This window comes from Lepisosteus oculatus, chromosome 12 (genome assembly GCF_040954835.1).
Source record: "Lepisosteus oculatus isolate fLepOcu1 chromosome 12, fLepOcu1.hap2, whole genome shotgun sequence".
NCBI classification, from domain to species: domain Eukaryota; kingdom Metazoa; phylum Chordata; class Actinopteri; order Semionotiformes; family Lepisosteidae; genus Lepisosteus; species Lepisosteus oculatus.
The window spans coordinates 21,480,314-21,506,824 of NC_090707.1; the positions used below are offsets into that span (position 1 = coordinate 21,480,314).

The 26,511-nt window shown below is 37.1% G+C and overlaps 1 protein-coding gene across 8 annotated transcripts in view; it reads left to right on the forward strand.

Moving 5' to 3' along the window:
- The window catches only part of adarb1b (adenosine deaminase RNA specific B1b), a 173,429-nt gene that overhangs the window by 140,993 nt on the left and 5,925 nt on the right, over window positions 1–26,511 (forward strand). For 7 of the 8 annotated variants that reach the window (XM_015359255.2, XM_015359258.2, XM_015359256.2 and 4 more), the window contains 7 exons: window positions 7,046–7,971; window positions 10,652–10,766; window positions 11,128–11,296; window positions 13,101–13,252; window positions 14,795–14,963; window positions 22,054–22,235; window positions 24,076–24,254. In XM_015359255.2, coding sequence (XP_015214741.1) covers window positions 7,046–7,971; window positions 10,652–10,766; window positions 11,128–11,296; window positions 13,101–13,252; window positions 14,795–14,963; window positions 22,054–22,235; window positions 24,076–24,254 — 1,892 coding nt within the window. The remainder of the gene's footprint in view (window positions 1–7,045; window positions 7,972–10,651; window positions 10,767–11,127; window positions 11,297–13,100; window positions 13,253–14,794; window positions 14,964–22,053; window positions 22,236–24,075; window positions 24,255–26,511) is intronic. The other variant, XM_006636631.3, reaches the window with a different exon arrangement.

Below are 26,511 nucleotides of genomic sequence, written 5' to 3' on the forward strand. Positions count from 1 at the left end.
TAAGTTTATCCAAGACCTCACATTATATACCAAAAGGCATTATAAACATAACAAAAGCTCATCTGTTGTTTTTTTAGAGCCTGTCTCGATACTTCTAAGATTTATTACAATTGAGTTTGACATCGGTACATTTCGCCACAAAAGCTACTGAAGAGCTCCTTTGCATCTTAGGATCTGTAATTGATTTTTAGGAAGAGCCATAAGGTATTTGTTATTAACAGAGGGGAACAGGCAGTGGTTTAATCCTTCATTTGAAGAGTTTTCAGCACAGCATATCTACCCACACTGCACTGTGAGTAGTAGATTGCTGACCTGTTGCCCAAAGTAAAAAAAAGTGCTCTCTATTCAGCCCAAGTCCTGCTGATCCTGAGTACATTCTGATGACCACTACAGTGCATGTGCAGCCAGCAGGCACTTCTTGAGGGAATTCTTGCAGGCCTGGGAATAGAAAATGTGACTATAGTGTCCTTACCACCCCCTTTTCCTAATCAGTTTGGTACAGAAAGAGATTTTGTCATGTGCAGATTTTCAAACAGATTTTCATATCTTATTTTGTATTATGACTTTCAATAGACGCTTTGGAATGTGCTTCATGAGCTTTTCAGCATCAAAAATGTTGTGATTTTAATGCAAAACAAGGTCTTTTTACAGACACCTGAAGTATTTTGTGCTGTAATAGACTGAAATTCATTTGAAAATGAATACAATCACATTCCCAACGTTGTTATATTCAGCAAGTCTAATGGTTTGTGAGCAAAGAAATAATTAAAAATTACTGTTGCTAATAAAACATGTAGATCTGATTTGAACCAAGTAGGAATAGGACTAAAAGAAATTATTTTTCCTCAGAATTTATTTAGTGAAAAGTGAGATTTTTTTTCCAATACACAGGGCCCTTAAAAAGTGCCCTTACAGTCAATTTATATTTGTGATTATGACGTTAATATGAATGATACGTACAGCATAATATGTTTTATATTGGGGGTAATTGCATGCATACATACATTTGATTATATTAGAACAAATGCATATTTGTGTTTCACCCAGTGATTTCATGTGACTCAAAGTATTGGTCAAACTGCAGTATTTGGAAGCAGTAATAATTTGAGAAGCTTTGCCAAACCATTGCTGCGGCTTAATTGAGTTCTTGCATATTCCTTTGGATGTTCTAACTTCAATTTATTCATCAACATGTGAAATACATCCTTAATTTAATTTAAATCTGGTGATTGAATTGGCTACTCCTAAGATCTTCCTCTGTTTTGTCTGATGAACGCATTGGTTACATTGGCAAGTGTTTTATGTCATTGTTCACGTGCTGCCTAGTAAATATGAAAGCATTTTACAAAATGACAATGTTTCTGTATACGTCAGAATCCTGCTCCTGCCTCATGAGTTGTCAGTAAAGACAAGCGAACCAGTTCCAGAGATGGCCATGCTTGCGCAGGCCGTGACATTTACGTCCACTGAGTTTCACAGTTAGCTCAGTAGTACAGTACAAAGACAAGCCAGAAGAGTTTTGGAAAAGTTGTCACGGACAAATGAGACAATGATAAACCTTTACCAAAGTGATGAAAAGGTTATAGTGTGGAGAAAGGAACTTCAGATGCTACTAACATCTGAGAATTTTTAAACTGTAATAATATTTTTCAGTTGGTGTTCTGAGGATGAATCGATAATATTGAACAAATTACAGCTGTGACCACAAATAAATGGCATCTGATAAAGCCATGATATATACTGTAGGGAAATAACATCACACATATTCAGAATATACAGTAAGTTCTGAAACTATGCATCATAATAGTGGTTGTTGGTACAGTTAAGGAGACTTGAAAATTTCCAGATGCCTTCCAGTACTTAAAATATTCTAGCATATGACCTTTTCCAGACTGGACTGTGTCCTCACTTTGAGATATCTCTTAGAATTTAGTCAAGGCAAAACTGTCTTTCATTACCACTGTCTTATTGCAGGGGCTTAAGAAGAAATACTGCAATGCTTGCAGAAACCATCCGTGTAGACTCAAATAAAGCTCAAACCACAATGCAATGTTCAGAAAATCTTTTAAGACACTGTGACATGCATTATCAGATTTACCTTCACAGTTCTTCTTACTAAGCACTGTGTCACAGTCTCTGGCTTAATCTCGCTTAGAAAATTTGGGACTGGAGCTGGCACAGTGTCAACCTGGTTTTCTTTTTATCCACCAGCACAATCTGACATGGTTGCACATTTCTCTTGTCTGGTTTATTTTCTCTAATTCCTAATTGAAAGTCTTCAAATTCACAACTGAAAGCACAGAAGCATTCTATCTTAAGAAGAAAGAGACTTGTGAATTCAGAAGCCTTTTGTGCCACTGGTCATGTTTAGGAAAATCTTTTTTTACAAAAACTGCTCGAATCTTCTGCATAGAATCATTCTTCCAATGTTTGCTGGGGATAAGAGTTTTGTGACTCTTTGCCATTTCAGAAGCACATGTAAATATGTGGACACAGTAGTGTACATTCAGATAGCAGCCCTGGACTGCTTCCATGTGTCTGTGATTGCTAACCGAATATTCCATAGCAGCATTAAATGGATTGTATGAAACTTAATTTCAGGGCAGTAGGAATAATCTGTCTTAGTACTGTTTAGATATTGACGCATTTAGGCAAGCAGTTGTACACAAAATGCCGGGCATTTGGATTAGTTCCCCAGCTGGATGGGTAGATCAGATTATAATTTATATGATCATTATAATAGATCATATAATGATCTATTCATATATATATATTCTGGATATATATATATATTCTGAATATATTCTGGATATTCCCACTATATCCAGAAAAATCATTTTGTCAGCCCCAATTTGGAGATCAGTGAACTTGGGTTCACAGGATGCCTGAAATCGTATGCTTTCTTAAGGGAATGTGGTATACAGTATGAACTGGATCCATAAGATGATAGTTTTTTTAGCTCAAACATGTCCTACCTCAGGTAAGAAAAAAAAAACATGAATTTGAAGTGGCTTATCAAACTGTACTGTACTATGTGAAAAATGTATCTCAATAATACCCCAAGGCACATCCTGTGTACCTCAGTAGAAATTTGTGGGCTTCTTGATCCTGATTGCCTGAAGAATTTTAGTTTTCTGAGCCCGGTTCCTTGTTTTAAAAGGAAATCATTACTTTTAATGATGCTGAAAATCTGAGGCAGGCAAAGGATGATGATTGTTAAATATCTCGTTCAAATTCTCTAAAGTAACAAAAACCTTTTTGCTAATATAGCAAAAAGTGTGGCAAACATACGTAAACTAGTACTGTAGTTCAGGTGGGCAGGTGCGTCAGCATGCGTAGGCTGCAAAGGATAGGTTATATAGGTTAATAGGTTTATTCCGTGCTGAAAACAGAAGAAAACAGAAAACACGATGTTTCGGCTGTGGAGCCTTCTTCGGGTGTCATACTTAAACTACTGTATTTTAGATACTGAGTTAGGTGGAAAGATATTTATTAAAATTAGTCTAATTTTATGGGCTTGAATAACATGAGATTTCTTTAATTCCACCCTTTGATTTGACAAAAACATATCCCTGAGCAGGATACTTCAGTTTTTCATTATTTGAAATAGGTTTGTAATAACGGAACTGGTTGGCATTGTGTGGCCCAATTACTAGAATAAACTTTTTCACAGACATTGAGTTGACATGCTGAAATGCTGTCAGACTTGGAACAGATTGCAATTTCAGCTTTCAGCACAGGCATCAGCTGCTCACAGCAAGATCAAATCTATCCCATTACACAGTTTACACATATTATATTTGTTAGGACATTGATAATCCTTTGCTATTCTCTTTAAGCCAGCAGAAACAGACATGCAAAGGTTTTGGATTGTTTCTGTTTTGGGAGGTTGGTAAATGACTTGTTTAAATGTCAAGGTTGTTCAAGGTCTAATTGGTTGATGGGGTTTTTATTAGATATTTGGTTAATACTTCATTTACTATTTTTTTTTTCCTACAGGCGATCTCAAAGACTGTTTTCTTTAATATTGTTCTTTCTTTCTCTTATTTTTTCCCCAGGGCAAGCTCTTTGTTTGCATTTGTATTTGATCTGTAACACATTTTGGAGGCTCACATTTGATACTTCCATATCTCTCAGGCTATTGTATTCTGAAACCATCAATAGCTTTCAGTCTCTTTATCATTGTAACTAACTTATACTGGTATCCTGAGTTGGAGATGTGTGGGTTTCTGTTGCAAATCATAACCAGCAGGCTTGTTTATGCAAAAACTGGAGTACTATTGCAGCCATATAAAGAAGTGTAATGTAAAATGTAATTACGTATAACATGTGTCTGGAAAACATGAACATTAGACTGTGAAAAAGAAAACATAAAAGGTAATTTATGTTTTTTGTTTTGTAATTGATTTAAATATTCACTGGAAAATAATTTTGGAGTTGAGGGCTATTTTTGCATTCTTGCTATCCCTTCTCAATAAATGCCAAGGTAGTGCCAAGCATTTTAATCTGCTCATATGATTTGTGTGCTTTGACTGTACTTCCTTTATTGCATATATTTCCTTTTTAAGTGCTTGCAAGAGTCGGTTTTCGCTTGGTATCTTCAGTTCCGAGTTGTGTTGATCCATGCTCCACCTTTATAGTTTGATCCTGATTTTACGTTTTTCTGGTTTCTTTCCCTAAGACTAACCCCCTAACCCCTTCACAAGTAACTGAATTGCCTTCATGAAGTGCTTTATTCTTTGCGTTTGAGGTTGTCTTTGACATTTTCCTTCTTCGTTTCCTGCTGAACACACTCTGGCAGAGGTTTTGTTTGTCCCATGTGTATGTTCAAACCTTCCACTACAAACTGAAAGACCATCTCATCAATTTCCCACAGCCTCCTTCATTCTACAGGCCTTGAACAACAGCAGGAGATCGCACAAACACATAGAACTCCTTTAACTCCTCCTTCCTCATGGCAGTTACTCAAATTATTCATTTCTTGCTCTCTTCTATGAACTTATTATTTATTATTAATTTTTATTAATCTGATTCACACCTGTTCTTGCCCTCTGTTTCCTGGTAATGCATTTAAGGAGTTGAATTCTTCATTAAGCTACTGATAAAGGTTGGAGCTCAGATTTTGTGTGTAGCACGTTTGCTGCCTCTTGCTGAAAAGTTACTTTGGATTATTCCATTTTGGAATGTTTAAATTTTATACCGTTGCTTCTACAGTATAATCCATAATGCATTGTAATTAGAATTTTAAACGAGGCAAGCCACTTTTGAGTACATTATGATGCACTAAAGTGCTTTAAAGATTGTTGTAATATTCCCCATGCTGCCTTTCTTCTGCTTCTGATAAATTTATTATCAGTACCTGGAGTTTTTTGTTGTAATCTCAATTGTTACAGGCAAATGAAATATTATTTTTTATTGTGTTTGCTTTTTTTATTTTGTGGTGGCTAAATGGGAAGTTATTAGGTCACTAAGGAGAAACTTAAAGTGATGCCTCGAGGCTATAGCCTCAGTGTCCAGTATCACAGGCAGATTGTTACTTTTTTGCGTGGAATGCGTCCTTTTTTTTCCCCTTTTCTCTCTCCTCTTGCTACTCTCCTGCTTCAATGGGATCTTCTGTCCTGCCTGCTCTCTCATGTCTGGCTCCCTGTATCGTTTCAAAAGTGCTGCCCTTCCCTCCATGAATTCCCACTCTGGCATTTTCACACGAGTCTTCTCTCTTCCCGAGCGCCGAAAGGAGTAACCTATCGAGCTTTTGCTGGAGGATGTTATAAATGAAAATTTAGTCAAAGTTCCATCGGCTTTGTGAACAGGATATGGTGATGTGTGTTCTTTAATCAGAACCTCTAAAAAGGTTTATTTTGTTTTAACATTTAAATCACTTATTTAAAAAAAAAACACTTCCAGCCATGTACACATTTTGCTCAATGGATTATTGTGCAACTTCACATACCTTCAGCAGTTTAACTTTTCTCGGGTGGAATTAACATTTTAATTCTGTAATACAAACTCAAATTGCCAATGATAAAAAAAGAAATATTTTTTCTGCAAAATTAGGTGGAAGAAGCAATATTAATATTATTTCCCTCTTCATGAAGTGAAATAAAATACTTGGGCAGTTTCTATTTTTCTTAAATTTACTGTTGTTGACTTCCACACAAGTACGTGCATAAAATTAAGATTGTTCCTTCAGCCTCCTTTCTGTCTGTGAGCCTATTTGTCGTAACCATGTTGATTTTTCCCCTATTTCCGAATGATTTTTTCACACCTAATGTTTTGAAGGACTCTTCCTGTCTCCAGCATTTCACTTAGAGCATAAATAACTGGAGCAGATGTCTGAAAACATCTTTGATAATTAACAACAAACTTAACAACACTTTCCAGTGTAAAATTTTGTTATATTTTTGTTGTCAATGCAGTTTTTAGTTGTCAAATGTATTTTAGCCTTCGTAAGGCTTGTATGTTAAGATCAGCTAAGAAATATGTGGAATGATGTAAAAAGGCCTAACTACAGAGCAAGTTATTCTTAGGTTTTTATACTGAGTCTCCCTACTTCTTCATGGAAAAAATATCTCCTTTTTCTTTTGGAATTTAGGGAATTCATTCATATCCCTCAAATAACGGTTACAATATTTCGAATATAGTCATATATTTTCTGTTTATCACAGCTATAAAGTCAAATTTATTCCCACCCTGCCTAAAGGTAGAATTCTGTTATTGACTGGAATATTGTCATTAGATTATCTTTATAATATAAAATTGTACATTGGAATGTTCATTAGATATTATTATTATTATACATATTATTTTCATTGTTTTTAGGAAGTAGGATGTCATTTGATTCATGATAGTTATTTGTTTTATATTTGTTTCCACTTTTTCTAAATAAAACATGCATTCCAGTTTCCATAAATACCCCTTCCTCCTCACAAAAAAGGAACACACATCACTTGTTCAGTTACAAAGAGAGATAAAGGAATCTATAAATTTTACATTTACAAGATCCTGCAACGAAGGCGTTGTAAGTTACTCTTTCTGGGCACCGCAGGTTCGTGCAGCACCGACGTAAAGGAAAACCGCAACCTGGACAACGTCTCCTCCAAGGAGGCCGCTGGTGAGGCGGCCCAGCTCCCCAACGGAGGAGGTAGCAGCAGGAAGCGCCCTCTGGAGGAAGGCAATAATGGCCATGCGCATTCCAAGTTCCGTCCTAAGAAGCGAAAGAAAACGCCAGGGCCTGTTCTGCCCAAAAATGCTCTTATGCAGCTCAATGAAATCAAGCCGGGACTTCAGTACAAGCTGCTTTCACAGACTGGGCCAGTCCACGCGCCCGTGTTTGTCATGACCGTAGAAGTTAACGGGCAGCTGTTTGAGGGCTCTGGGCCCACTAAAAAGAAGGCTAAGCTCAACGCAGCTGAGAAAGCTCTGAGATCATTTGTGCAATTTCCCAATGCTTCGGAAGCTCACATGGCCATGGGTCGTACCCTGACAGTCAACACTGATTTCACCTCTGACCAGGCTGACTTTCCCGATATGCTCTTTAACGGGTTCGAGACACCTTCGCAGCCGGAGGAGTCCTGTTACTTGGGCTCTAACGGGAATGGCTCTTTCAGTTCTTTGGGAGAATACCCCCTCCCTTCCTCAGGGGGAGCCAACAGCCTGAGTCAGTCCCCACTGCCCGCCCCCACCACGTACACCTCCTCCTCCAGCGGGAAGAACCCCGTTATGATCCTGAACGAGCTGCGCCCTGGCCTGAAGTATGACTTTGTGTCGGAAAGTGGGGAGAGCCATGCCAAGAACTTTGTCATGTCAGTGACAGTAGATGGGCAGACGTTTGAAGGTTCTGGGCGGAACAAGAAGCTGGCCAAGGCCCGTGCTGCCCAGGCTGCCCTCTCCAGCTTGTTCAACATGCAGCTTGATCAGACACCCTCCCGACAGCCCATCCCCAGAGAAGGCCTGCAGCTTCACTTGCCCCAGGTAAGAGAAGAGGTAAATCCTGCCAGGCTGGCTGCACTCAGCCGGTCTGTGTCAAGGTCTCTGCCTTTTGTATCTTTTCTGAAACTCTCTCGATATTAGGTCTGGTTAAAATACAGTATGTGTTTATCTACAAGGCTGCTCAAAGAATGAACTTTTTCCTTTGAAAATGCTTTTAGTTGAGAAACAAATGTGTTATTCCAAATCAAACTGTGGCCAGAGAAGTCATCAGTATTTCAGAATAAATTTCTAAATATATCCTCTTTTAATAAACATCTTTAACAGCTATCAATTTTAAAAAGATTAAGGAATAAAGTATTGACAGGACACATTTTCATACATTACTTTAAAATTGCTCTGCCAGAAGCAGTCTGCCAGAATGAGAAATATTATGAGGGCTTGTAAAATTACTCTTCATTTTCTTGGTTTAATATCCTGTTGCAAGTTTTAAAAATTGTAGTTTCTCTGAACTCTTATATGCTTGTTATATTTGATTGACTCTTTGTGGTATTTTTAGAGTTTTTACTGAGTGTTCAGACCTTGGCAAGTGGTATCTGTGTGGTGAATCAAGTACAAAATGGAGCATTCTGTCTGTTCTCTTATGAAATGCCTGTCTTTGAAAGAAAGATTGAAGTGAAAATTTAGTGCCAAGGTGTCAAGGACAGAACGCCTCGGTTCTTTATTGCATTTGCCTCAGCCTACAAACTTCGCTATTCGTAGATATTTTCACAGAATGGGGAAAAGGTGCAGTGCACAAAAGTGGCTTCTTGAATGTAATACTGATGGAGAGAGGCTTACCTGATAAGCAATTCCATAGAACAGGAAAATAAAAAAGTTGGAAGATATCTTGTTGTTAAACCAGAGTCTATACATACTTCAATACAACACTGGAAAGCAGCCTGATAAAATATTTTGGCTGAAATTCTGAAATGATTATATACAGTATGTTAAGATTTAGTCTGTCGTTTGTTAGTATAAGATATTTTTAGTCGCAATGTTTCAAAAACATTCTGTAACTGATGATGGGATTCAGTCTGGCTTTACTAAAGTCTTTCATTTCTTAGGGGATTCTTAATGTGTGCTTTTTAATTGAAATTAAAAAATGATTGGTAGAACTTTGTTGTGCCTGTCAAATACAGTAAATGCAGCTCAATAAATGTCTCTATGGATATTATTGCAGAAAACAAAACACTGGTCTAAGCTTTGCAACACCTTCTCACTTTTTTTGGCTTAATTGAATTTCAGGATCCTATCTTTCATGGTGATGCTATGCTGTTAATTAAGTTAAGTTAAAATGTGTATTAAATCTGCAAGATACAGTATGGCGGCAGAAATGTTGGCAATGAAGTCAAGCCTTCTTTCCTCTGTGTTTGATATTCTGCAGCTCTTTTGAGAATACTGTACATGCATAAACTGTTCTGAAGCATCTTCCACTTTCATTTGCCGATCTGTGATACTTTCATGTGGCATCATTAATTTGTATCTGCTACCAAACAGCATGAGCAAACAGTTTAGGATAAACCCACACTGGATATGTCATTTCAGAAGTGATTTTACATTCTGCCTTTGTGAAAAGACAAGGATGTTTCAGATGTATGAAGTGATTGGGTGATTAGCAACATAACAGTCAGTCAAAAGATCTCACTCCAGTTTTATGAATTAGCCTGCTCCTGTTTTTTACATCATAGCTTGTTTAATTTACCATGCGGCTGTTTTTGACACAGCCTGCACTTGCCTAATTGAGTAATTCATTCTCCCTGCTTAAATATTTATTTAATTTACCTTCAACTGTACACAAAGGTGCCCTCTGTTCAGGCAGATTAATTAGAAAACAGAATAGAAATAGTGATGATGGAATAGTTTGCATTTTTATTGCTAGAGCTAAATACCTCATTGTGGTTGTTCTCCCACCCACCAAAGGCTAATTAAGATGAGCTCTTGTAGTTGCATCCAGCTTGAGAAATCCAAGACTTCAAAGCACTTGGAAACAATAATGCCGTATTTGTGGTGAGTCAGCCATAACACTTACTACAGAAGCTGTTTTTAATCGTTCTGGGTGTTGATGTCTTGAGGTCCATAACAGTTAAGAGAAACTGAAAAGGCAATATTATTCTTGAAAAGAAATAAAGCAGTTGTGATATATTTGAGAAAAGTGCTGAGGGCATTTCTTTGTGAGATATAGGAAGATTATGGGGGCAAAATGGATGTTGTACTGTATTCATTTATTTAAATTTCAGCCAGTGTACTAACATTAGAGCTGAATTTCACTGTTAAGTTCCATGCTGAAAAATGTTGTTGGGTAGTGGGGTATTAGTGTTGCGATGGTTACAAGTATTCATTTTGTTAAATGTAGTAATGAGTGCACTTCTAATCACTGTGTTTCCTGGTGGTTATATGGGAAGTTATCACAGTTTCTTAGTGTAGTCAATTTTCCATCTGTCCTATTCAAAGGTTTCTAAGAAAGTAAACAAGTTAATGTTGGTTTGAACAAGTACATTTTGGGAGGGAGCACTTCTGCTTTGAATGCAGCATTATAACGAACAGTTTAAGTACCAGAAACAAAAGGTTTTGTTTCTGCATGCTCTTGCTCTTAGATGTACAGTACTGTATATAAAGGAGTAATGAAAGAACTATTCCTAGACACCAGAGACAAAACCTTAAATGTGGTTGTGTCATCTTTTAGGTTCTAGCAGATGCCGTTTCCCGACTTGTGGTGGATAAGTTCAGTGAGCTGACCGACAATTTCACATCTCCTCATGCGCGCAGGAAAGTCTTGGCAGGGGTTGTCATGACAACAGGTACACTTTATTTTCTCTAAGACGAGAGCTGTAAATTGCTGCATTTTCAGTGTGTGTTCTTGCAGGTACATGTAAAGTGCACTAAGATCTTTATGCAAAACTATTGACTGTTTATGCATAATGACTGTTACAAAAATGGTTATCTAGGTTATAAAGAAAACTCAAATGATTATTAATGCCTTTATATAAAATAATAGCCTGAAAAGCCTTTTTCTTGTGTATAAAATTTTACTGTTAAAATTAAACAATTTTGGTTTTAATAAGTTACAGAGGATACTTTGAGAGAGAGGGAAATAGACCCAGAAAATGCTTCGCTTGTAGGATTGCTTAATGCTAATGTTGTTTTTCTCATCTGGCTTAGGCACTGATGTAAAGGATGCCCAGGTGATTTGCGTTTCCACAGGGACCAAATGTATAAACGGGGAGTATATGAGTGACCGTGGCTTAGCTCTCAATGACTGCCATGCTGAAATTGTTGCCAGAAGATCCCTCATCAGGTACTTCTACACCCAGCTTGAATACTTTCTGAGGTGAGTTGAAACAGTTTTAATAGTTTAACAACGGACATTTAAAGTACAAGTAGTTTTTTTTGTTTCTAGATCAAATGTGTGAATCAGATTTTATTGTATCAGCCACCTATTTTTAAAAAGTATCAACCTAGACGTTTTGTCAAAATGATACCCTTTAGAACATTGTATTTATTCTTGATTGTAGAAAATAACATTTGAGTTTTGCAGTCTTTGAATGTGCTCTTCCCAAAAGCAAGGTCTTCAGATTAATTAGCTCGAACTCCAGACAGGCAGTAAGATTTATTAGTACGGCTCCTCGATTCTATGAGCTGGTCACAAATGGAATTCAAATAAAGAGCGGTTCACAGGTTTTGAGAAAATGATGTAGAAATGGAAATAGTCAAATAGATTTATTTTTCCTTGGCTTTTGACATGAGCAGTCAGGAGCTCTGAGGGGGCTTTATAGACTGCCTAGGAGGGCATCGTTTTGGATGTGGTTACATGATATTGTAACGGCAGTGTAGCTGTTTGTAAAATCTTAGGCAACTCTGACATTATTGTGATGGGATGTGCTCACCCATGACTATGCTCTTAATCTATGCTATTAATAATACCTGTGTTATTAATAATTGCTGTATACATAATCATTATATACATATACTAAGCATCAAAAGAAACTTATTCCTCTATTGATACATTTACATTGATAACATATATGCCTTTTCAATATTGATTTAATTGTTATAGATTATTTGATCATTCATTATTGACTGTGAAACATTGACTGTTGCATAAGCTTAATGAGAAAGTTGATTGGGCACAGGAGATGAAAAAATCTAACCTGTTAAATGTCAAACCTGGTGAAAATCAAGAAAGTAACATGCAAAAAAAAGAGGTCGCTATGACATGCTTATCAAGAGATTAATGCATTTGTGCCGTTAGGATGTTAGAGACTAGATTTAGTGAGCACACTGTTGCTCGGCATCTGGGTTGTGGCAGGCATTTCTGACTTGGGAAGGCATTACAGCTAAATACAGTCGATTGATGATAGAGCAAGAGTCATGACATTGTGTTGAAATAGTCTGTTCTGGAGTGCCATGTCACTACAGAATCCCACTAGTTTTGATGCAGCTGGTTTCATGGCATTTCATTGATCCAGTCCTGGGACAGTTCTTGCCTGCTCATTCTGATATATTGTTTCTGGGAGGACAACGCATGCCCTTGTGCTGCCTGTGACTGTGACAGTGGTGTTGATGGAGGGCCCTACTCATCAAATCTGGGCCCCATTAAACATTTGCAGGATGCTGTGCTTGAGCTTCCAAAACTACATGATGAATGGGATAGCTTCCCACAAGACAGCAACTGCCACTTGATGCCAAACACGCTTAGATGTACAGTTATTGCTTCCAAAGGTGACTATACAGAGGGAATTAGCCTGTGAATTCCACAGTTAACACCCTTTTTACATTTTGATTACATGGTATGAATTGAGTGTAAGTAGTTTACTGGTGGCATGGCTGCTCAATAAATTGTCAGTGCTCATGTTACAGAATTAATATTGACATTTTCCTAATAATAACTTTGTGAATTTGTTGTAGTTACTGTACAAGGGGTTTCTTTTGATGCTCAGTATAATATTAGATCTGTTTTTTATGTTTAAATTGAGGCAACATTGTAGAGATTGAAGTCGCTCTGATAATATATTGCTTTCAGTGACCAGGCTTCACTTGGGGCACTGCAGTGTTTAAAGACCCAATCTGGTTTGGGCACCACATCCCCTCCATGTCACTCTGCATGTTCTCAGCCCTTCTCTTCTGTACCTAAGCAGCAACAAAGAGGAGCACCAGAAATCAATATTCGTCAGGTGTGAGAAGAATGGCTACAAACTGAAAGAGAATGTGCAGTTCCACCTTTATATCAGCACTTCACCATGCGGCGATGCAAGGATTTTCTCCCCTCATGAAGCTGGAGTGGAGGGTACGAGTTCCAGTTCCTGAGTTTTCTTTTAGTCTCACTGAAAAAATAATCTTACTTTATTGTCATCTCACCTTGCACTGTATGCATCCTTAAGTCTCCTACTGTATAAGTAAAAAAAATATTAATCTTTTATCTACCTCTTCACCTGGAAGGTGATGTGTTTTTGTAGTGAATTAAATATATCCAATTATATTTATGTCCAGTTATCATATAATATATTTGTATGCTATGTGCTAGAAAAAAAAAAGTTAATTGAAACTGCCCTTCTAGAAGTCAGAGCACGTATGGTTAAAAAATGGTACAATCACCTTATTAATTGTTCTTCTTCCTACTACCACTAATTCCTCACTAAACATGTCAAGTTTGAATTACCTTGCCTTGTACTCTTATATTGCAGTTATTTCAGTCTTTAATTCTTCACGAGAAGAAGCTTTTTTCGTACTAAATCACTATCATGAAATATTAGTGTATAGAAAGCTAACATACAGTAAATCGAAAACATCTCATTACTCAAGTTATGTCTATAATGCATGCTTGCCATTCTTGTTGATGAGCCTTCTGACCCCATTCTTGATGAAAACTATGTGAAAACTACAAAGGAACAGGTAACGGTTTATTCCATGATCAAAGGAGGAAAAAAAAGAGAAACGATGTTTTGGCTGTGGAGCATTTTTCTGGTGTGAAAAAACTAGATATTTAAAGGATGAAACAAAAGTGCTATATGCTGCTATTCTATAACTTACTTAATCGATTCTTACACCGAATTGTAGAACACGCTTTTATGTAGGAAACAAAAAAGGCAAGAGATCCATCAAATCTTTTTAAGCAACAATGTTAATATGACATTAATTTAAGCAGTTCATATTGTCTGAATATATGGCTTTGCACAAGATTTGCTTGAGAGCCCTCAAAGATGAAAGTAAAATGACCGAATGCTGCCAAGGTGTAGAAATAATTAAATTTAGCAACTAGACAGTGCAATTTTTATTCTTTTTGTAATGGGAACTATTTATGATTTGCATAGTGAAATTCACTTAGCCTAAAAAAATCATTGCAGTGAAAAGAACTTGACATCATATGACCTTGTCTCTTTAAGGATAAGTATAGACTACATGATGCATTTTTATTAAGTATTAATACTGTGGTATTTTCAGTACGTTTGTTTATTGGTAGGACAAATTCGTACCAAATATATTGGCAAGATAGGACTGGGGATCCCAAATTCAGTTATTTGTTTCTTCTAACAACATTTATAGTTTATCAATTCCCTCGTAAGGACACATCTCTACTAATGATCAATATCATTAAGCAAATATCAGTTATTTTAATATAGATTATATATTATATAATATTGTCTTATTTAGCTATAGATAGCTAAAGAGAGACATTCAGCACCCCTGCATTTTTCTGTTACTAAGCTGAAAGCATTTGATTTTTGTGCTTTCTTTACAATTTTACATGACAGCTACAATTGCTTGTTTCTTTTGTGGAGTGTGTGTTCTATGAAGGTATCAGGATTAATTATTTTAATGCTGTTTCTAGATCAAGGTGACAGGCACCCTAACAGGAAAGCACGAGGGCAGCTGAGGACGAAGATTGAGTCCGGGGAGGGAACTATCCCGGTGAGGACCAGCAACACCATCCAGACCTGGGATGGAGTGCTTCAGGGCGAGAGGCTGCTAACCATGTCCTGCAGTGACAAGATAGCCAGGTCAGTCCTGTCTCCTTCTCCTATCCTATCCTATTTGCTCACTGCTTCACAAGGATTTTGCTGCTGGGACTAGAGGCAGATTTAAAATCCCTCTCTGTGTACCACAGTACTGGATCATTTGGAATTAAGACAAACGTTGCTTTTTTTTTTCTTCTTTTCTACGGCCAGCAAAATATGGAGCATTCGAATGTGCGTGCGGCTTTGTCTTTTCTTTTGAGATTTTCAAAGGATGTGAAATAGTTTGAGCAGCTGCGAACAAAGTAGCTATAGCTCTGTCAAAGCTCCCAGGGAGAAAAGACAAGCTTAAATGCTCAATTATGCTGTGGAATCTTGTGACATGCGGCTCTGTACGTTGATCCATGCTAAACAAGAGATAAAAATGTGTCAAGCTGACACTGCTCTTGTAAGTGGTAATTGGTCAATGCTGTTCTTGACAGTGTGTGCAGCTCTCTTTACTCGCTCATTTAACCCGTTTTTCCCTATGGAAATGTCTTCCCGTGACAAAACTTCCAAGTTGAAGGCTGATTTTAATGTTCATAATACTTTGTGTATAAATGCAGTAACAAATAACACTACCAGGATGAGCACATATGAAGAAGTTGTCCATAGATTGTAGTTGCATCAGCTACCAAAGCTTAATTCTTTTGTTTTTCTCCGATGCTCTTTTTTCTGTTATGTTGAAAACTGCTAATTAAATTTGGGACAGATTCTGAATTCAGAAGCTTCTCACTCAGATAAATTGAATGGATAGGCTGTTATACCTACACGTGTTTTTGACACTAAAAATGATCTCGTCCTCTTTTACACGTCTTCATAGTTTTACTCTGGTCTTCCCTGAATTCCAGATACTTCAAATGTTCCTTAGGAAAGCTTTCAGAAAAGTCCTTTTGTTATTTCGCCACCACACATAATAAGATTTTCACCAGTTTTCAGTGATTTGTTTGGTTTCTTTTTGCTTGTGATAACAATATTTTAATAGCTTTGCTTTAAACATTATCACTTTATTTTAAATGCCTAGTTTTATCAGTATGAAAAATATATATTACGTCTGATTATGTTCATCTCTAAAGTCACACGTTTCCATCTTGAATGATGTCCAATACATGCTGTTTGGAGGCAGTGATGAGCACTATCTCCTAGATGTTTCAGCCTGCTCTAATTTTATTTTCTGTTTGAGCATGCTGGGCTTATCAAACAAGACCAGATTTCTATGTCACGTTTTGTTTCCCCACACAGTTTTTTTTTTTTTGCCTCACATAGTATTCTGATATGTGTACATAAAATTCCTATGCCAGGCACATTCATGTAAACAGTAGCAACATTTTGATGGATACTGCTTTTAAAATTAAATTATGTCAATTCTTTTTCGTTTTGTTCCACTTCACTGAAACTCTGCCTTTTCTGAGCCTTTCTCCTTCTGTCTCTAGTTTGTCTGATCTGCTTTGGGATAAATAGTTAACATCCTTAACGTTCAGGCATAACAGAGGCATGCAATACTTCATTTAAGTGTTCACATTTAAAAAATGCTGTGACTTCTACATGTTATGTGAAATCTTAGCAAAGCCACAGGCCTTTTATGTAAGTGCTGAGTTGTTCATATATGATGTTAATCTATTGAAAATGAAATATTGCACAAATCCTAGCTTCATACACTGTTAATAGATGTGATACCTTGGTGAGTTTTCTTTTTCTATGGTGTCTTTCTGCAATTTCCCTCACGGGATCAATAAAGTATCTATCTATCTAATTGTACTTAACATTTAAGAGTGGAGGGATTTACCTTAAAATTTTCTTTCATCATCCTGCCAATATTACTGTCTTCATGTCGCCCTCTTATTGTTCACTGCAGAATTAGTGAATTCTATTCAATCTCACAGTAATTTTATTTGGTCATTTTCTCACAATCTGGACACAACTTAGATGCCTGCATCTCAGCCCTTCTCTGTGCAAAGAAGTACTCTTAGTTAATAGTTTTTCCAACCATCAAAAATGTGTGCTTTCAAAACTAAATGTCTACTACTATTTACAGGTCCATAGTTTGCAGTAAAGTGGTCCTGTTTTTCCTGCCACCTCCCAGATCTGTATTTGAACTTAATCCTGTTAATAAGGGTGTTATTTCCAGACTCTGTTCTGTACAGTAAGTCATACATTGGATCAGGAACTAGACATGATTTTTACAGATTCTTTTTAAGTTACGTTAGCTAAGAGATATATGATAGACTCCTTTGGTAAAACAGTCCCCCATTTTTTCACAGAACGTAACTCTCGCATAAAGAAAAATCGCACAAAGCGGTACATTAAACCTGCGAAAAAGGGGATGTGTGAAACGGTGTTAAATGTAGTGATCCAAATGCATTTAAATCATATGCTAACATACATTAAGAATTCACACTAAACTTAACATAAATGTTATTTGGGGCATTGTTTTAACTAAAAATAAATTAACATTCACCAAAATAGGCAGATCAGCATTCTTCTTTATGTTATAGTACGTACAGTAGACTGGGCTAAACTCCAGGTTGAAAGCCCACCATAGGGTTGAGGATCCTTCACCAGCGTCGGCACAACGTAATATTTCCAACTTTGTTTCCAATGTTAAGGAGGTTCTATTTCTTTTCATTTGGGGTGCAGAGGTTGGAAAACATGTGGATGGCCATTTTGACTCCATAATAACCAAGGCAGCTGTAGCAAGAACGGACGTAAATGGTAAACGTGACACAGACATGCTAACCACGGTGGCAAGTGTGTAACCAAAAGCTGAGCAATGCCTTTGGGCGGGCTTTGGCGGGAAGAAGCGCATCTGTAGTTTGTGCAGTGCGTCTTGGCGGGCTTCAGGGGGTTTCGCGGGAATGTGCTCTACTGCCACAGATAGCATAAAAATGATTTTTTTTCACATAAAGAAGATACTTGGAATAAAAGGGGTCAATCGTATAAAACAGAATTCGCATAGACTGAAGCCGCATACAGCAGGGGACACCTGTTCTTAATTTGAATGTGGCTGCGTAACAGCTTCATGACTGCTGCACAAAATGTTATAATCACAGGTATAATGCTTTATAGGGGTATGTGAAAATCATTTATAGTGCCCGTTACAGTGTGACGCTAAAACAAATGTTATGACCTCTTACACAAACACTTATGTTATTTGGGCATGTCCCAATAAAACAATATGCCTGTGATAATAACGGGGAACATTCGTGGAGTGTTCAGCTACAGTATTAAGAGCAGAGTCTGGTGTATTAGCACTTTCATCCCTCCTGGTCAGATGTCTTACGCTACTGTCTTTTGCACAGCGCTATAAAGATACAGTGCACTTTCTTTAACTAGAAAAAGGAAATACCCAATACTGTAAAAGCCTTACTAATTAGAACGCTCTACTAACCAGTATTTTCTCTATAAGCCAAAACAAAATAATCTTACACAGGAAAATTGTTTGTTCTCCTTGACTTGAATTCTCTGTCACTGCCCAAAACGGCCAATTACTGGAAATATTGCCATGGCAGAGACACAGTGTATCATTTTTGCCTCGTTTTATCTTAAAATATTTACAGCATCTGACATGAGCCCCAGTCTTGTTCCACACTACCTCACGTGCTTTTCTTGCTGTGCTTGTGCATTGTCTGGAATAATTTCTGTTGTTTATTTGCAGTGTTGCTCTTTTAGTCTTGGCTGAAAAGCGTTCAAATCATCAACAAAACAAGCCAACACTAGGATTATGAAAGTTCTGTATTATATATATTTTTGCAATGTTATTTTCTTTACTTACAGTTTTATTATTAAAGTATTGTACGGTATACTCTAATTATAATAATGTGGTAATAGTGTAATATTGGATAATTACGGTACTGTAATAATAATGATAAGAGTTGGAAATGTGAATGTGCCATGTAGTAGTGCATTCCAATTTACATAAATTGTGGTTGTGTGGAACATTAGTAGTATTGATTATGTGATATTTTAAATCTTGACTAACCTGCATATTTGACTGTCCGCCACTCCTCATTTCCCATGGATGCTATGTTGTAGACCTTTTATTGTATATGGGTCAACAGAGTATTTCTGTATGACCTCGACCTTCTCTGGAAATGACTTTCACAGTTAAGCTTACACTTAATGCCTTCCTCCATATCACCATTCTTTCATGATCATCATCATAAGGCTCTAACCACATAATAAATAATAAATGATAATAAACCTGCTGTTTTACAATATTACATACCACTCTCAATGACTTCAGTTGCAATTTGGCATGTTGGACTTTACTGTATTTTTTTCCCTCCTTTGTCGTTTTCTCTTTCAGTTCATGTTCCTTTTTAAATTTGTATACGTACTGTAGATATATTCTTCACATCTGTAATTCCTTTTCTCTCCTTAATGAAATATTATAAAATAAACAGGAAGAATCATTCACTCTCAAGAGCGTTTTTGAAAGAAGAAAAATTCTAATGTTGTTCCAGTCCATCTGTGCCACTAGTCTCTTGCTGACAAAGCGTCAACTTAATTTCCAACCTTTCTGACAGATGCCTAGTTATATTAGAAAGAGGGCTTTCAAACCCAGTTTGTTTGGAAAGGAAATTCAGATCAGATTTGGTTTGGCACCCAAGTAGAGTTTGTTTTGGCACATTTTAAAGTTGTCAAAGTTGTTTCAAATCAGACTGTTCACCAAATGCTGTATGTACTTGAGGTGGTCTCGACTTGACTGAAGCCAATTCTGGTATGGTTTCCTTTCAAGTTTGACAACTCTTAAAGCAATGGTGCTAGAGTTCACAGTGATTGTTAAACATTAATGGCAACAAAAAGAATACACAGTACAGCAATCCTAACTGAAATGGAAAAAAAGCCTGTGTTTTTTGTCACTCAGTTGAGCAGTTCTGGGTCTAAATAAACTAATCTGCATTTTGTACAATATGTGCAGTGTTCATCTCTAATATTTTAGCTCTGTATATTTTGTTTATCTCTATAATCTTACCTCTAATATTTATAAATCTAGAAGATTAATAATAATAATTACATTGGACCAGACAAGAGATTTACTTAAAAAATGGTAGTGTGGTGTGAAAACAAACTTGGTGTGATTACAATCACAGTTAATTTCAAATCATGTTGTGTGACAGCAAATGAGAAGAACGACTGGCATTTGAGTTTGTTCACAAACTATAAAAGCCCTTCTTAAATTGGTCTCTTCTTTATGGTGATGACATGTGAGGTAGAAACATATTGGCCAGTCCACAAAGATAAGAACATCTTACACTTGCACTACTTTTTTTGCTTTGAGTTTTCCTGATAAACCGTGCTTCATAGAGTCGTCCACATTCTGTGTTCCTCCTCAGAGCATTTCCTACTAAATTATTAACATCATTATGTGTTTTTGTTTTATGTAGCCTGGAGTGCTTTTTCAAGGTTTTATATTTCATAGATTTTTAATTAAATTCTACCTAGCGGGAAATAAGCTAAAAAGAGCATTTCAACCTGATTTCCTGTAGCTGAACATTACTGTTTCTTTTCATGAAAATGGTGTTTCTGTCACAGGGATTTAGTTAACCGATTGTCTGAGTTCCTAAGGCTCAGCTTTCATTCAGAGCACAATCACTTCAGAATCTTTCAGTTTGTTTAGGCCGGTGCTGAAGAATGGGAATTGCTTAATTACAGTATGTCTTAGATTGGACTGCATCGAAATTTCACCCCTGCTGTGACTTAAAAACTAGAAAGGCCAATTTTTTGGAAGATTGGAAAAATACACGTATATAAAAATACTTGTTTGTTTTCAAAGCGTGTATATCCCAACACAGCCAAGGCAGTAAATTATACAGTTTCTACATCCATTGTTTTATATATCACGATCCTTATCCCAAGATCCTATCCTTCTAATCCAGCATCCTTCGGATCAAGCACAAGGAGTAGTGTGCTAGCCTATCCTACAATTTCAGATCCATAATATTTTTCCCATTTTCTTCTGTAAACCAATACATAGACAAAATACCAAAATACATTTTTCTCAGATAATAGCAATATTACGCCTTGCAGCACAATACAGAGTACTGGTGCTCTGAAGAGAATCAACTTTCCTTGGGCTTGCGCTCCAATTGATTAACGGTCCACAGCTCATGACAGGGAACCCTCAAAGTTTCATTAAAGTCGAGGTCATTTTTTTTTTTCAAATCCTGAAAATGTGAAGCGCAGTTAAAAAAAGATGAACTGCGCGGCTTCAGGTTTTGAGCACTGAACCTTTTTTTAAAACAATTCAGTCACATCTTCTAAAGCAAATGTTTCTTCCAAATTGATGTTCAACATAACATAAATAAATGATATTCTTATACACACAAATATGGGAATTCGAGTATTTTAGCAAAGATTGTAAAGCATATTAACACAATCCAATTGCATAATCGTGACCGGATAGCTTGAGTCTTGTACTTTTCTGTCGGGATTTGACTGCAGCACTGCAGTACATAACCAGTCTTAAATCAAAGCTGTCTCTTTATCATGGACAGGAATTATGCTGTTGATGCCATACCACCTTAATTTTTAAACACTCTGGAGAACTCTGAGTTTGTTTTATTTCCCTTTTCTATGGTCTTAAGCACTTTGTAAAAAAGAGGTGGTTTACTGTAAGTCTGTTACTAGTCAGGTTTGCTTGGCATCATATGCTGTGTTCCTGATTTCTGAAGCTAAGCGAGGCTGGGTTTGGTCAGTTCTGGGATGAGAAAACATCCACATACTGTAAACAGGAGACCAGTTTGCTCCTGTAAGTGGTGGTAATGCACAATTTCCAAATCAGTGGCCCACTTTGACTGGGAACACTGTGTTGTTGGATGTGCTATCCTATGGATGAAATTTAAAACTGACTGATTACTTGGTCATTAGAGATCCCATGGCAGCATTAATGGATTTTTGTGCTAAATCAACTTTTTGTTTTAGTTCATTTAAGGTATGAATACATTTGTGGGTAGCCTTATACCTTTTAGTCTTCTCAACTCAACTATCTTTTCACTTAGCTAACTTAGCCAGGTGTCTGGCTGTTTTTCCAGAATGTCTAGGTTGGAAGCCAACATTTTTCACCATTTTCTTGATTTTCCGTTGTTGTTTCCAGGTGGAATGTGGTGGGAATCCAGGGATCTCTAATGAGCTACTTCACAGAACCTGTTTACTTCTCAAGCATCATCCTGGGCAGCCTGTACCATGCAGACCACCTATCCCGGGCCATGTATCAGAGAATAGCTGACATTGAGGACCTACCACAGCAGTTCACTCTCAACAGACCTCTGCTGAGCGGTCAGTATTGACACTTAGTGTGTCTGACACTTCCACCTGTCTCACAACTCTTCTTTCACTCATATGTCTTCCCTTCCTCTCCAGAAATTAAAATGGGAAAGCTTATATACAGGGTTTCTAAAAACACAGGAAGGGTTTTGGGATGATCCAAGGCCTTTCAAAGATGAGTAACCAATAAACGTCTGCAAATACTTGGCTACTCAGTCTGCCCAACCTGAGAAAGTTCTGTCTCAACAGTAAAACGGGATTTCAAATAGCTGGCTTTTACCTCACTTCTTTTTTTCTTAAAGCAAGCCATCTGGAAGATAACCTATGCTTTTTAAAATACTTAGAAAAATAAATTTTCTGTATCAACATTCTACCAGTAGTTCTGCTGTGCGTTCACTGGCTGTTTTAGAATGTACGTGCATATGTTGAAGGGCAGGTCACTTTAGTTTTACTGATTTTTTTCCTGCAGACAGGAAGCAAATGTGGGCTGAAACGCTTGTGATGGTTCATTAGAACTGAATACGGGTTAAATAGTTTGTCAGGATAATTATGGTTAAGCATGAGATAACAGACAAATAAGAATGCATAAGGTTAGAATCTAATCAAAATAAAAAGAAGAGAATAACTTTTATCTTCCAATTTCAAATATAAGCACATATTGTACAGTATAGCTTGTGCAATGTGCTGGAGCTCTTTCAAAGCAGCCTATTAGCTAAAGCCTTTTCTGGGCCTGCAGGGAGTAATGGGGCCTGGTGACTACAAAGTGGTTTAATGTTCCTCTACTGAGCATATAATACATTGACATAATTTCACATGTCAGCTTGTGTTTTGTCTTTGTCCTGGATGGCTTGCAGCACTGTCCCTTCTTTTTGAAAATGAAAACTGCAGGTAGTGAGATAATGGAGTAGCAATTAACCTTTTCCGGTTAAGGAATTTTAAGAAGGGCTTACATGTTCACTTACTGTTCAATCCATTAAGCCACAATGCCAGACCTTAATGGCAAACTGTCAGTGGCTGATCTCTGCAGTAGATAGGGAATTAACCTTTTAGAAAGCAGACCATTAAAAAATGTATATTCCTTTAAAAATGTATTTTATTTGTAAAAGATGGAAAACTCTAATGTCTGAACTACGCACAGTGTCCATACATGTTTTTCAATAAAAAAAAGTTTTTTAGTTGCGTTTTTATTTTTATTTTAGTTTTTGTTATCATTTTATTAATAAATACAATGCAAAAAAATCAGAACTTGTTTTATCTCCCTAAGCATTTTGTTCTGAGAATGAAATAGTGATTTTTCCTATTCCTCTCAAAGTGTGGACATTGCAGAAAAAGTAAATAAGGGAGCTGTGCTGGGCAGCAGCATGTTAGGATGAGCGATTAACATCAGTGCCAAGCAGTGCTTATTCCCTAGCACCTGAGCTGAATATCTAAACACACAAGTAACCATGAAATAGGAGACGTGCGGACAGGGTCAGGAGAAATCCCTGACAGCAGAATTCTTTCAGTACCAGAGCTGCTGTAGTTAATACTTGCCTAAAGGTCATAAACTGCTTTTTTTTTGGGGGGGGGGGGTAATATTACTGAGCTCTTACTTTTTGTGTGGAATAGGTTGAAAGTTTCTTTTGTTTTTCATTAGTGTAGATTTGTGAATATACATGAATATTTGTACAAGCAGAATCTAATTAGACTTTCTGATAGTGAGCTATACGCTATTATACCTAAAATTATTCAATTGATATTTAACTGGTTCTTAATTATAAGTTAAATTTATTATTAACTATTTATTCAGATGTTGTGTTCCAGAATAAAAGTAACAGGAATTAGAAGCAATTCTTTTTTCCTGTGTATTAAGGTATTAGTAATGCAGAAGCACGGCAGCCAGGGAAGGCTCCTAACTTCAGTGTGAACTGGGCGGTGGGAGACCAGTCTCTGGAGGTCATTAACGCAACCACTGGGAAGGACGACATGGGCCGGCCATCACGCCTTTGCAAGCACACCCTCTACAGCCGCTGGATGCGATTGTATTCGAAGGTACAGCTTCCTGATGTCTTCAACTTTTCAGGATAGTCCTCCTCCAAAACATGCATTCACCCAGTTAAACTTTGCGCTCACTTTTCCATTAATCAGATGTGGTGTTGTCTTTAAGAGTTTGATTTCACTAATTTGTATTTGACATTTGTCAGTGTGAAATTTTAAATGGAATCCTTGAGAAAATATGCTTGTACATTTGTCTAGATCCCCTCATTCCCTGACGTACCTAAGGACACAGAGGCAAGAACAAAGAAGGGACAACACACAGTGCTTTAGAGCAGTGGTTCTCAAACTTTTTGGACCAAGTACCACCCCTAATCCAACCAAAGCATCCAAGTACCACCTACAGGTCATCATCTCATAGGAACCCCAGCAATTCTCAATGACCAACATGAGCGCATGTGCACACACACTCACACATACATACAATAAATATTATAATAATAAACTTTGTTTGATATATTAAAATGTGGCTTCTCAAAGTGTTTTACAGAAAAAAACAACAACAAATAAAAATACAAAAGCACCATTTCAGTGAGAGGGGTGAGCCTGTTTAGTCGAGCAAAGCAGATGTGAATTAATTTTTCGAGCCTTGATACAATTCACAACAGTCTTAACAGATTTTAAATCGTCAGGCATTTTCTTGACGGCAAAGGTCTCGTGGTGGATGTTGCAATGAAACCATTAATTTCTGGAGCAACCTCTCTAATTCGTGCAACTACACCGCTGTGTCGGCTTGTCATTGCTCTAGCACCGTCTGTACAAACTCCGACACATTTTATCCAGTCGATGCCATTCTCTTCGATACATTCAGAAGTTGAAATACGTGCTCTCCTGTAGTTCCTGTTGGTAGCGGCTTACAGAACAGAAAGTCTTCATAGGACATGCCCTCAAACTCGTATCTAACGTAAACGAGCAAATTGGCCAAATCGACTACAGACTCATCTAATTGAAGTGAAAAACATCTGCTCATCTTAACGCGCTCTGTCAGCGTACTTTTGATATAATCCTTAAATTCAATAATTCTATGAATGACTGTGTCTTTCAGGGGGGACAGCAGGTCGAGCTGTTCAGCAGCTTTTTCTCCACACATAATAGTGTGGGGCTTACCTGCTTTAGCAATCCGCAAGCTTGCATTTTTCCACGTTTCCATTTTTATTTCAGTGTTTATTTTAATTATTTATTTCATCGCATGGGAGAGAAACACAGAGACGCTCGGTGTATTTTTCTCAAATTAACTAAGAACAGTTCTTAAATATTTTTCTGTTATTTTTCATGCTTTCCTGTGCTCACAAGATTACCAGCGTTCGTAGCACGCATTTCTATGCATTCCTGTGTTAACAACGTTGGCATTGTTCCAAAATCACGCACATTCTCCTTTCTCCCTATTTGCTGGAGATACAGTAGCTTTTTTTAAATACAATTGGTCACTTGCGTCCGTAGCACGCATTCCTATAGAGTGGTATAGAATTACAGAGTATCTCTTGTGTCCACTGAAGTATTAGCGCGCACTGTATCGTAGTACGTAGGCTGCGTATTCGACACGTATAAAAATACAAAATATGAAAACCCGTCCCGATTTTTTCAGCGCACACAACACAATTCCAGGGTCATTTGGAGTACCACCTGGCGGCACGCCACGTACCACTGCAGGTACGCGTACCACAGTTTGAGAACCACTGCTTTAGAGTTTTTTTATACAGATGCAGCCATTTAAAGTGCATGAGGTGTCATGCAGCAAACCTCAGCAACCACCACATTATGCTGATTATGTTCAAATAATCTGATGTAGGACTGCACCACTCTGTAAAATTGCCAGATGACTCAGTGAATCCTTAATGTACCACAGGGGCTTGTAACTTTCACACATTTTTAAAAATAAAAATTTGATGTTTATGCTAATCATGCTATACTATAATAGTAACAGATTTTGTTTTTAAATTACAGTATACATACTGTACATAGTGAATTTAAAAACGTTGTATTTAAAAGCAAATAAGAATGTATTTTTTGCATTGGAGTTGATACATCTCATTACTGTAAAGGTTTTTCTTTAAGGAAACCACACGTTTTCCACAATAACACCTCAATAATTACAACAAAATGTTTTTCATTTATAATATGCAGCGTTCTAGTGTGTTTCTCAGTAATTTTGGGAAATTTTCCTTCAGCAGTTTTTTATTATTTTGTTCATATAATTTCATTTCTAAACATTTGTTTGGTTTCACTTCCTCTGCAAGCTCTATAACATCAGTAA